General features: G+C 35.5%; 1 protein-coding gene across 3 annotated transcripts in view; it reads right to left on the reverse strand.

Annotated features, from left to right (window-relative positions):
- Positions 1 to 14,084, reverse strand: part of LOC150099452 (uncharacterized) — a 42,612-nt gene that overhangs the window by 23,446 nt on the left and 5,082 nt on the right. For all 3 annotated transcript variants that reach the window (XR_016549377.1, XM_090404095.1, XM_090404096.1), the window contains exons 3-5: positions 1,983 to 2,066; positions 1,447 to 1,473; positions 368 to 403 (exon numbers count right to left, since the gene is read on the reverse strand). Coding sequence is in view for 2 of the 3 variants with exons in the window: in XM_090404095.1 (XP_090260221.1) it covers positions 368 to 403; positions 1,447 to 1,473; positions 1,983 to 2,066 (147 nt within the window). In the remaining variant the exon portion in view is untranslated. The remainder of the gene's footprint in view (positions 1 to 367; positions 404 to 1,446; positions 1,474 to 1,982; positions 2,067 to 14,084) is intronic.

Here is a 14,084-nt window from a genome sequence, read left to right on the forward strand (position 1 = left end):
GGCTTTTCCATGATTCAGATGATATTAAACTAAAACTATATCGCTTACGTATACTTTATAATGTATCCCAGACGCAACCACATTCTTTTGAAAAAAAAAGAAAAAGAAAAAAAGAATACAACAATATTTTTATATGATGGAAATATGTAATGTGCTTTATATTCAAGAATATTCTAGAAATAATACGAAACTGGTCGGCAAGCAGATCGATAAGGATTAATGTAAGTACGCCTATTACAAAAAGTTCATTAATATTTACTGATTGACACACAAATAAAATACGAGTTGTTAATTATCAATAAATGGGAGTCATACATGATAAAATTCTCTATAGGTATAATGAAAGGACATGTTAGAGTGGACTTACATGAAGTTTCAGGCAATCCTCATCGCCGCACTTATCCTGTAAATAAACAAACATAGGTTATAAGATTCTTGGTTATTAAAATTCATATATGACTTTAATTGCAGTCGTTTGCCTTACAGTATCATGTTAATAGCTTATGGCTTACTTTATAGCTTAGTCAATGAGTCGGTTGAGAAAATAAACATACATTGGAAATCAAAGATATTGTAATCAGTAATGACACGAAAAATATATTTAACATTCAGTACTCAACAAGGCTAAAAGATAAAAGTAAATGAGGTTTTAATTAAAGCATATTAATTCAAATACCGCAAACATATAGAAATCTTGACTGAAGACATGGTTAAACTGAGAGGATATATAAGCAAACGTGGTGAGTACAATATGTCAACAACTGAGTTCGTAAATAATACCGTGTTTGAGTCGGTTTTAGAGTATTCGGAAGTTGGGCTGGTTTGAGAGCAGAAAGTAGAAGTATATCATAGTAGCAGTTGGCAGGAGTAATTGTGTTTTCACTCTCATATATATATATATATATATATATATATATATATATATATATATATATATATATATATATATATATATATATATATATATATATATATATATATATATATATATATATATATATATATATAATATATATATATATATATATATATATATATATATATATATATATATATATATATATATATATATATATATATATATATATATATATATATATGAGGGTTTGGGAAGAAGAAAGTTGATGTTGGGCTGAGTGAATATCGCTTTGGCATGAGTGAATGTCTATCAGTTGTTTGGGATCTTGTCATGAACTAGTCATCAGGTTATTGATATCACACTTGTTCTGCGGAGAATGTGTCATTTTTTGCACATCACCCACATCACGTCATTCGCATTAATGACGTGTCAATTGACAATTTTGCATGGGCAAAGTTTAGCGTCCGACTGATATCCAGGATCACTTATATACATTTAGAGAAAACAATACCGTTGAACAAAAAAGCAGTTAATAACTTATAACATTGTACCATTGCATCAGTAGAACTAAAATTTAACAAACTTACCGTCATGCACCTATCCAACTTTTTAAACTGAAATTTAAAAAAAAGATCATTGTATTTCTGTGAAAAGGTAATAAGATAACAGATATCATGAACTCTATACTATATACGTTAGATTCTCAACGGTATTTAGATATTCCCTGAAATAAGATGTTCAACATCACCCGAAGTTGGTGATTTTAAAAATGGAAACTGAGGAAATTACTATAGGAACTCTAGAAACTGAGATCACAAAAACACATAACATATCTACATTGTAGCCAAGTGACTATAAAAAGGCAATAACTGTAATCATGATCATCCGCAGTTACTTATTCTAATAATATCGGATAAATTTCAAAGGTAAATTACTATTGTACTACTCATCGAAAAAATTATATTTACAGTTTGAATTCTACGGTTATTCAACTATGGATGCGACATGTTTTGATGTAGCACCTTAACGAAGAATAATATCAAATGAGAAACGTTTTCAGAAGAAAGAAATTTGCCTTCTTCGAGTAATAACATCTATTCGCTATCATAAGAAATTATCTCACCTTTTCCTTATCTTGAGGGTTATAATCAGGTTCCAAATGCACTTTACAACAAGCCATGAAAATATTTTCGTAATTTTTCTTGATCTGTAAATAAAGACAAATAATGCAGTGAATAGAACTGAGCATGATATCTTAAAGCACCTATTTGCAATAAAGCTAATTAAGGCATTCAGAATGAATAAAAATGCAAAATTTAATTTCTAAATTAAGAACAGACAACTTTTAGAAATTATTCTAATATTTACATTCAAATAAAATCATAGAATCATTTATATGCAAATTTAATTCCTGATATCGTTGGCTGTTCTGCAAGAAGTGATTTGAAGGAGAAAATTATTGTTTCAAGACGAGGCCTAAATGTGGTAACTCTGGAAATATCTGTGTATCGAAGGTAACCGTAGTAATTTTTCTGTGTGTTTGTGTGTACGAAGGAGAAAAGCGACACAAGCCTAAATAACACATTTTTGTTCACTTCCCGTAAGCACTCAGAGCTGTTGTGTTCACCGTGCTGCCCTTCGCAATATGCCAAAAGCTGCATCATTTGCACAGTGTGTTCAACGGCAGAACACAACTAGTCGGGACTGATATCTCTCAGATGCTGCTTTATGCTGTATTCAAAAAATCTCAGAGACAGAAGTCACAGGGGTCAGATCAGATGAACGAGCTGGCCATGAAGTGGAAAACTCAAGGCTAATCACTCTAGCTTCCGTAAAATGTTCTCGAAGAACTTCCTGTACTGATTGATCGATGTGTGGAGGGATCCCCATCCTGCATGAAAATTGCTAAATGCTTGCACAGGCGTCATAGTACCTATGGCATAACAAAATTGTTCATGACATCGTGATACTTGTAACCATCGGGTCCTATAATCTGACTGGCGATTGTGCTCAAAGAAGAATGGTCCAAATGATAAATGAAGCAGTAAACATGCCAGACAATACCGTTTGGGTGAATTCCAGTGGCGGCTCGTCCATAAGAGCTGTAGGACTACAGCCTTCCATTATAAAATGAAAGTTCCTGTTTTATTATCGTCGTTCTTAAATTTTTATTTATATATTTATCTAAAAAACGTTATTTTTTGTTTGTAACACAGTACCACTCGATAGCAATTTACATAATTAATTTTGTAGCAATAGTCGTATTTTGCAATAGTCAATATGCTATGCGGGCTAGTGTACCGAACTCTGCAGCTCGCACCAAACCGCTACCTATTGGGGATAACATAAATCTTAATTACATCCACCGGTAATGCGTGATTTACGTGAAGTTTGAGCTGGGAGCATTGCAACCCACCACTACAAATTCTGACGAACCTACACTGGTGAATTCAAAGGAATTTGTTGCATGTGGATTTTTTGTCGCCCATTCCTGGCAATCGTGGGTTTTCATAGCTCCGTCCAGGTGAAAGTGAGCCTCGTCTCTCCAAAAACTCATCGCATGCCACGCTGCTTCCAATTTCACTCGAGCAAAGAATGTCAAAACGAATGTCAGTCCACTTTTAAAGTATTGCGGGTGCAACTCATCTGTCTTCTTTATCTTAAAATGGGTATAAATACAGAATCTTCCGTAGAATTTTCCATACAGTAGTGTAAGGCACATCCACGTCTCTGGATACAGCATGTACCACAGAAACCAATGCTGTTATTCATGGCCTGCTCCATAACTGGCATTATAGAGTAGGCATTAACCTCGTCGACATATGTACAGGAGACGAAATTAGCGGAGTTTATCAACACGAAGCTATACTACCTAACAATTGCAATGCAATTGTTAGGTAGTATAGCTTCACGAGAAAATCACGTTGAGGCAAAGTTAGTTTAGTGCCATCACTGTGGATGTGTTAACAACTAGAGTGAAGGGAAAAATCCCCTCTCCATATTTTTAAAAGTGGAGGAACGTTTTATATATATATCGTTTCCCCATGACTCACAATGTATTTATGCAAAATTTCGCAGCATTTGGATCACTGGGTGGCGTTCCATAAGGCCTTAAACAGGGATAGTATAATAATAAGCCAAAAGCTATTTTACCGGCGACATAAGTTAAGTTAAAGGGAGATGGTAAATCCCGTTTTATTTTATAGCCGGGTACGAAACTTGGATCGAAATCCATCGAATCCATAGAGTTTCATGCTGAAAAAACTATCAGCGAGTCCAAGTGTAAGTAATCACTTGGGTAGTACAAACCAGTTTCGTACTAAGCTATAAAATAAAACGGGATTTACCATCTCCCTTTAACTTAGGGACAGCATAATTTTGACCACCGTGTGTGTGTGTGTGTGTGTGTGTGTGTGTGTGTGTGTGTGTGTGTGTGTGTGTGTGTGTGTGTGTGTGTGTGTGTGTGTGTGTGTGTGTGTGTGTGTGTGTGTGTGTGTGTGTGTGTGTGTGTGTTTTACCCCCAATAGTAACCCTTTCAGGAGGTAATTTATTCCTACATGCTCCATTGCATTACAATGCTTATATTACATGCAGCTTACAAGTACTGATTAACATTTCTATTTATATTTTTGTATCAATTTTTCATATTTACATTTATATTTTTATATATACATGTATTAACACTATATAGTATATTATTATTATTATTATATGCTATTATTATTCACATAATATAAGGATTTATGTTAGGATACAAGAACTGGAATTGATTTTATTGGCAAATTTAATTAATTCTACGAAATACATTTTCGATAAATCTCTGTTTTGACACTGGCCACTTGTCTCCGGAAGTGATGATGTGTTGTATTAGGGGCATCTGGATGGAGGCCAATAGCTGACAGTCGTAAAGTATGTGGTCAAGTCTGTTGAAGATGTGGACTGCAAATACATGATGGTGATTCCAGGAGATGGAATCTGTGTAAGTAGTGTCTTAGTTTTCCATGTCCCGTTAGTAGCATGGTTAAACCTGGAGAAATGACGTGTCTTTTCAGCCGGAGTCTGTTTCTGATGGTAGGAAAGAATTCTTTTGTTGTTGGTCAGTTTTTTGATGTTTTCTATTTTTCTTCACACAAGTCTAGGATTTTCTCTTCTGCAAGTGTTTTTATAGCAGATTTCGAGTACTTCTGGTAACTTGTTGCTAGCCGTTCGTTTCTATCTGCTTCTTTAGCCAGCTGATCCTCTCTCTCGTTTCCTGCTATTCCAATATCCGCTTTCACCCAGTAGAACTTGATATCCCATTCCTCTAGAGTGAGATTTCAAACCAGATTTCTTGTCCGTTCTATTAATGCAATATGCTTGTTCTGGTTTTTTATGCCGTCTATAGTGCTTCTACTATCGCTATAAATTGTTGCTGTCTTTTGCTGAGAGGTGTTGAGTTCTAATTCCTGGAGATATGTGAGTGACTGAACTATAGCAAGTTGTTCTGCTTGGTTGTTGCAACAGAGAGGATGTAGTCTAGAGCAGCGATCTTGTATGATGGACTGCCTGTTGTATGCAGTGAACGAACAACCGACGTTCCTTTCGGTTTTCCTTCCCTCATTGTATATTTGTAATTCATCACTTTCAGAGCTTTACTTCTCCTTAATATTTGATTTCTTTGCTGGGTACGGCCACTTACTGTAGTGAAGCGGGATGTTCGTAGCAATTTGGATCGATGTTGTAACTTTCATGATATCTTCCGGAAGTGACGTCATGTACAAGAGATAATTCTTGTATTTTTAGGCAGATCGGTGTTAGAGCTGCAATTACGCAAGCTGCCTCGAAAAATATTGTCTTATATCATTTAATTATACGTATGGCTATAAGCCGTTGAACTCTGTTTAGTTTTTGTCGGTTTATCTTTGATTTTAGTCTTTGTTTCCAGGCAGGTGCAGCATAAGATATCAGTAGTAGTATAGCTCCGGTATGTATTGTTTTCAGCGCCCGTTGGCCTAATCCCCACTTAATCCTTGCCGACTTACCTGGGAAGTTGACTGCTTGTAAGCTTTTTTCGGCAACATATGATATGTGCTTATTGAAGGAAAAGTTTAATCTATTTTTACTCCTAGGTATTTTAGCTCACTGACTATCTCTAGAACTTCTTTTAGCAAGACCGTTACAGGTTGTTTTGACTTATGCGTGAGATGTGGAGCACTTTAGATTTGGTGCTATTGAAGGTCACTTTCTTCTTGCGTGCCCACTCTGCAATTTTAGAGTTCTTCATTGGCCGTTACTTCTAACTGTAAGCCGTCGTGTCCTCGAATAATTATCATCGGCAATGGCTATCACTTTTGTTTCACTAGTGACAGGAAGTCTTAAGAGTGAGTCGTACTGGATGTTCCAGAAATCTGGCACACAGCAGGAACCTTGCGGACAGCCTCGTTTGATTTTTTCGTTACAGTTGTGTTTTTAGTGTCATAGTTGCTCTTCTGTCTTGAAAATAATTTTTTGTAAGGCAGAGTAAGTTTTTTGGGCATTTTAAATATATTAATTGATTGATAACGGCTGGCCACCACACAGCATCGAAAGCTCCTTGTGCATCGAGTGAGATCAGTAGTACGTCTTTTGTATGCTGTAGACTGTGTTCTGCGAACTCAGTCTACAGTCTAATAAACCTCGATAATTGCGTCTACTGTGCTGTACTGAGGTTTAAATGCGTACTGATTGCTGCTTAATAGGTATCTTGAGTAGACATAGTGCATTATTCGGTTTATTAGAAGTTTTTCTAGTACCTTACCAGCAACGTTTATGAGACTGATTGGTCTGTATTTGTTAATTTCGTCGGATGTTTCTTTTTTCTGGTTTGATTATGGATATAATTTTTGAATGTTTCCATATTGAAGGAAATCGTCCTCTTTTTAGGCATTTGTTGTAAACTGTTGTTATGAATTCACACATCTATGTGTGATGGTAGACGGCTCCCTATCCTCTCACCATCCAATTAATGCCGGGGTCGCTCCAGACTCAGTTCTCTCACCGATCCCTCTTCCTTCTATATATCAATGACCTACTTCAGTTGACCTCTAACCCAACACACACTTTTGCAGATGACAGCACATTACATTCCTCCCTTTGATTTGACAAACCCTACCCTACACAACTCACTTCATCCCACAGAATATCAACCATCACTGCCTTTATTTCCGAACTCCAAGCCATCCTCCGATGGGGCTCAGACAACCTTATCAACTTCAACGCTAGTAAAACCCAGTTCTGTCTTATTTCTCACAAAAAGGAACCATTTTTCCCCAACATTGTTTTCGATAACACTCAAATTCACAGACAAGACGAAATTTCTTTTCTCGGAATTACATTGATATCAAGCCTCTCCTGGCATAAACACATCACAACCATTGTATCTTCAGCTTCCAAAAAACTAGGTTTTCTCTTTGGCTCAAGACGCTACTTCACCTCTAAACAGCTGTTAACACTATACAAGTCACAAATCCGCCCAGCTCTCGAATACTGCTCTCACATCTGGAGTGGGGCTCCAAAAAGCTCCCTCAAAATGCTTGACTCAATACACAGGAGAGCAATAAGACTAATAAATGACCCATCCCTCGCCAACTCGCTCTCCCCCCACTTTCACATAGACCCTTGGTCTCTGCAATCTGTATATTCTATAAATACTTTCATGGGAAAGGCTCATCTGAGACCGTATCAATAAATCCCCCACCCTGTACTAAGCGCATTGGAACACGTACTGCTGCCGCCCAACGTCCTTTAACAGTACACCTCGAAACCCGCAGAACAAGTTTCTTCTCCTCCTTATTCATCCTTGCTACTGCAGCGCTGTGGAACAGTCTTCCTCCTGACGTATTTTCCAAGGAATACAATATACAGGCGTTCAAATCAAATGTAAACAAGTTCCTTCTTTCACAACCCATCACCCATACACGGTACTAACATACTATAGGTTGACCAGCCAACCTCCTGTATATGGGCCCAACATAAAAAAAAAAAAAAAAAAAAAAAATGAATTCTGGGAATTCGAGAAACGCTGTTAAGCTTATTCGCTGCGCGCGCGCACGTGGCTTGGGATACACGTCTATATTTTATGGAAATATTAGGAATATCAGCTATCACCAGCAGTGATAAAATGAAAGGAAGTTGGGAATTCGATTGCTGTGGAGACAATGCAACCAATAGCATTGTAGGTTTTTAATCATAGTCCTCTATTCCTGACGTGATTAAAGAGAAACCAGATTAGTTTCGTTATGTGTTTCTATTTCTTGTATTCAAAATTATTTAGTGGTGTAGACGAAATCTCAATTAATTCAACTTTCTCGGTGAAAAGTAAGTTATTTATCGACATTTTTGTGCATTATTTTTGAGGAACCGATGTGCGGGGAATAGCAGGGTAGCTTCTCTGATGGTGTTCAATTCCTTTTTTTTTGCGGGGTGGGAGGCGAAAGGAAGGAACGTGGTTTGTCCAACGCTAAAAAAAATATAAAGATAGGATATTATGGTCATTCTTTAGCATAGTTGAGAGGAATCCATGAGCAACGGAAAATATCTTGGTATCGAAGCTATTCTGGATTCTTTTGATGCCTTCTAGTGGAAATATCAGAGGTGTCCTAAAGAGAACAGTTCGTATTATTTTAATATTAAATGATTTCACTATAGTATCGTAAGATTCGCAGAAAAGCTGAAGTATGGAACACGTTAGATGTTGCAATATATTTGTTACGGATTATAACAACAATAACGCCAAAACGTAGAACTGGATTGTTGCTTGTTGTTGTTGAGTTAGAAGTTTGGACAGTAGGCAGGAAGGGTTCTGATGGAATGTGATATCAAGTCCACACACACGCACACACTGAGCAATACTGGTAAATCGAAATACTACATGCGTATTAGTGCAGAAAGAATGGATGAATATACTGATAAAATTCTCAACAAGAAATCATAATAAAAGAATATATATATATATATATATATATATATTGTTGAAATTAGGGTTTACTCGGGATGTATACATTTATAAAAATAAATTTAACTGACTAGAACCCGAGAAAATATAACAAAAATCTTTAATACATCACAACTAGTTTCATCGGTGCTCCGACTTCTTCAGGTGAGAAATACAAAACATAAGATATAAAATAACACGGTAAAAAATGAACTTTCCAGCTTAATAAAAAGCAGAATAGTAACAGTCATATTTGAATAGGTGACCGCGTGCTACCGTTGGCATGAGTAGAATGTGTGCGACAGCTAATTTTTGAGCGCCAGTATTGGATTACTGCGCTATGGGAATCAGGCAAATTGTAGCTAAGATTATTGTTTAAATGTGAAGGGTCCAGAACTATTTCTTTTGATTCGATAATTCTTCTTTCGAATTCATCCTTGCAAATATATAAATTAGTAGTGCGTTCCCAGTCAACTTGATGTGGCTGTTCTTCAAGGTTAGAGTTTGCCGAGAAAAGGACATGACTTGAAAGGGCGCTCGTTCGTGTTCTATTGTAGGAGATGTCACGTCTATGTTCCTCAAGACGAAGTGAAACAGATTTATCTGTCTGGCCAAAATAAGGTCGACCACAGCCGCACAAAACTTTATAAACACCAGGAAAATGCAGATGGTTGTGTTTTGGTTTTGGTCGACTCAGAAAAGAACGAAGATTTGGCAGCGTAGTATAGTCGGTCTTTATGTTGAATTTTTTCAGAATCTTAGCTAGTTTTGGGGTAAGAGTGCTGATAAAAGGTAACTGTATATGAGTGATAGGGTTGGAGTCATCTTCTTGTCGAGGATGTTGGCGTGGTCTCAAACGTTTAGTGATGTTACGAGACGAATATCCATTATTTAAGAAGGTGTTTTTTAGGAAGTTAAGCTCTGTTTGAAGGTCTTCTTCTGTGGAAATGAGACATCTTGCTCGATGGGCGAGGGTGGAGATGATGCCCAGTTTCTGAGGTGGGAAGTGATGAGAAGAACCATGCAAATATCTATCAGTGTGGGTGGTTTTTCGAAAAATTGAAAATTTAAGACAGTCAGGAAATCTACTGATCTTTAGATCCAAGAAGGGGAGAACGCCGTTAATCTCTAGTTCTGATGTGAATTTAATGTTTTGATGTTGGTTATTTAAATGGTTTAGGAAGTTTTGCAGTTCCTCTAAACTATGTCCCCAAATAAGGAAGATGTCATCAATGTAACGTAACCACAGTTTAGGTTTCAAAGTAGCTGAGGAAATAGCTTTCTCTTCAAAATCTTCTAGAAAAAAGTTAGCTAAGACTGGAGATAAAGGGCTGCCCATAGCTAAACCGCTAGTTTGTTTGTATATTTTATCTTCGTAGCAGAAATAGCCGGAATTGATGAAGTGAGTTAGAAGAGCGAACACTTTTTTAGAAACCTTGTCCTTAAGAATGTCCTTATTGATGACGTCTTATATATATATATATATATATAAGATATATATATAAGATATATATATATATATATAAGATATATATATATATATATATATAAGATATATATATATATATATATAAGATATATATATATATAAGATATATAAGATATATATATAAGATATATATATATATATATATATATATAAGATATATATATATATATATATATATATATATATTTAATACGTATAAACATAGTAAATATATATATATATTTGAAAATTTTTGGATATCAAAATCATGCATTTCAGTGGAACTATAATGCGCAACGATAGTTTGCACATGCTTCTCGGAAATTACATCAACCAGTTTATTTCTAAATATACTTAGAGAAAGAGTTCTAGATCGTAAAATGTACAAAGCACTTAAAGCAATTAAGAATTGCAAAACAAGACATTTCAGAAAATACCGTTACTAAATCCCAAAATCTATTGAAATTTTTCAGAAGTCAAATGACTTTCATTTGTAGGATGTTTTCGTTTATTTCGGAACTGGCCCACGTTTTCTGCATAATAAAACTTTTCTATGTAAAGATCTGTATAGCAAGGAAAGATTGTTATCCGGGGCGAATATACTGGGTGTGTTATTATGCGGTGCTCATCCACGAAATATCAGTATCAGCCATATTATATTTTTGCATTTATTCCCATTAAGGACTCCTCCAATTGGTTGCAGACTTTGCGCGATTCCTAAAAATGAACACAATATGCTATACTAATGTTCCATTGTCCTCTTCAGGGGGGGGGTAATAAAACATTAGTGCTTCATGAAGAGGACACTTTTCGACCCTTAAACATTGCCTTAATAGCCCGGGTGTGCTTTCAAAATGCATCCACCTTTGAGCCCTTCAAAAAGTTGTAAAGAGGGCGTAGTGGGTTAAATTCTTAGCGTTCAAGTATTTTTAAACAGCTGAGAAGGCGAGGCTGGGTGAGCTAACATTTTGAGCTTTCCCAGCATCTGGCGGCTGTGATTGGTTATTGTGTCAACAAATCCAATTGAGTTGTCTAGCGTCATGAATTGAGCGCTTCCTGCATCTAATGGCTGTATTACAAACAGCTGTTACACATGTTTTCTGGAACTGAAAATCTGAAAGCGGATGTTAGGAGAAAAAAAAAAGCAAAGTTTTTTAACGGTATAGAGACATTTTTTATTCTAGTCTTCGGAAACAACAGACAGTAAAAAATATCTGTTCCTAAATAAAAATGGATATTCTGTGTATTATAAGACAATGTTGATCTACAACAAAAAATCAGCATATGTGAGATTGATATGACAGAAGAATCGCTAATACTAAATAAAAGAAGGAAAAAAAAAACTAATGAATGTAGGATTCCCGAAATTGAGGATAATTCCGATAATGATCGGATGTTACGTATACTGAGTCTCAGTTAACAAAATGAAATTCTTGGAAAACTAAGCGAAATATACACCAACCAGAGAAATATACATAACATATGCAACAAATTTTACGAATGATTTGCTGATCCATCATGAATTATGCTATCATAAATTCACTTATTCATGTGTAGACTTTATACGATCATGCTATTTGCTCTTCCCAGCAACTTACAGGACACACATTTCACAAATGATAATTATTATTAATAATTCGATTGACATTAATGAAAGTATTTCTACTCATACTTATTCTTTCCTTTCATTTCCTATTCTCGCATGTCTTATAAATGACGATTCACATATTTTCATCTTTGAGTATTTCAAATATACCAACCAAATATAGTATTCTCCTTCATTGTTGTTTTCTAATAAATCCTAAAACAAACAGATTGTTCCCCCACTCTATGCAGAAGTATTCAAAGTTATCCTGCAATTAATTGCATTGGGCCAATTAAGATTAGCGCTGATACGCTATGCACTCTCAAAACTTTCATACATTGATAAAAATGCAATCACGGGGTCATGTGCGTCATCGGGGAGGGGGGGAGGGGCACTTCTTCCCGGGATTGAGTAAAAAATTCCACAAATTATAATCGTAAAAGTGATTGAGATGTGTACTCTTACACACTCGACCCTGGGACGCTTTGTCTGTCTTAAAATTTTATTATGGGTTGGCCTATTTCGGCGCACGGCGGGGTAGCCATAGAACACGTGTTTTATTGCAGCAATAAAACACATGTTCCTGTTTTTCATTCAACTTTTTCTGATTTGTGAAAAAAATGTTCATTACTGTTGTGAATGGAGACCAGTTCGTTTGCCCTCTGTGCCCTTAGTGAGTCACTGAGTGAAGTGTGAATTGTAAATTTATAGTGAAACAAATTTAAACAGAAAAATACATTTTTAAAAGCTAAGTGTATGTAATTTAATATTATTTTACTTGTTACTTTTATGAATTTTTGGCTTTTAAAGTGAAATAATTTAATTTAGGATTTGGAGATTAATTAATTAGTTAATTTTTAATTTAAAAAAATGCCGGTCAATTTTTTTATATATCAAATTGTGATAAAAACTTTATTAATTCTGAATACTTTTTTTTTAAAAATTAAAGAACATTAAAATCGATATAAAATGAAAATAATGTATTTATAGTTTACATTGAATTAACAATGAAATAAACGTATTTTAGCAAAAAATACTAAAAGACGTTTATTGATGTAATTATTTAATTAAATCAGTAATTATCAAATTTTATTGATGTAATTATTTGGGTCCAAGCTTTGTCTCCTCCCAGAAAATTTTCTGGCGGACGCACATCCATGCATATGTGAAAGCACACCCAACCGAAATGAACAGGCGAAGTCACTGGTTGTTATGTTTTAGAGTGAGAGCGTAAGACAATATGTGTCCTCTAAGTAATTATATTAAAGAAAGTGGTGGTCAAATTACATAAATCATTTATTTATGTAAATCAGCCTAACAAATTCTCATCTTCGACTGAAACACTGATCTCCGCCTTATTTCCCAATGGTATTAGTTTATGAACGAAGAAATTTTAAAATTGATATGCGATAATATTTGTTTTCTTGATTAAAAAAATGCATACATGTTCCGGAAGTGAAATACATTGTTAATTTTAAGAGAAATAACTATGTGGTTGAATAGCGGGTATGCAAGAGAATCAGCCAACCAGGCCAAGAATTAGTACTACAAATATTTCTGAGTATTTTTGAACTGTTCACAGAATAATTAACTATTGTAAAAATATTTATGTAGCTCCATAAAGACTAAGCATTTTTACATGAAATTTTACCAAGGTCAAACCCAGTAAGAACTGTAACCTGTACATAGAGGTTGTTAAATGTAAATAATCCCTAAGGGAATTGTATATGCTCTCTACCAAATAAGGGAATATTTTAGGTGTAGGATTAAGGCAATACCTTGCCACTAGTAAACCGTGTATTTTAGCTCTGTATAAAGACATCAAATTTTGTGTGTATATTCTCAAGGTCAGTGCTAGGTAGACCGAAAAAAGCTTCAAACAAATGTTCGCTACCAGAACGAAAAGGATATAGGGAGGTGTTGGAGAAAAAACAAAGGATGGGTCAGTCAGAGAAAAGGATCAAGGGATATCACCGAAATGTTCGGGAGTCTCATATCTCCGTGCAAGGATTCGTAAGTGAGTGAATAAAAGGCGTTGGCGAAACGATCGCGAGATCGGTTCAAGAAATTTTCATCGGTGATCCAGTCGTCGGTCAGTCAAGTCCTCGGCAGTTATCCGTCAGATATACGCCATCGGGAACGCGACTTCATGAGAAAGTATGCCAGCGGCCTAAAGGAAGGATGAGAGGAGCCGATCTGCCAGGCAACGTACAGATCCCCT

This window comes from Typopeltis vanoorti, chromosome 14, assembly GCF_054136105.1.
Source record: "Typopeltis vanoorti isolate ZY-2024b chromosome 14, IOZ_Tvanoo_1.0, whole genome shotgun sequence".
Taxonomy (NCBI): domain Eukaryota; kingdom Metazoa; phylum Arthropoda; class Arachnida; order Uropygi; family Thelyphonidae; genus Typopeltis; species Typopeltis vanoorti.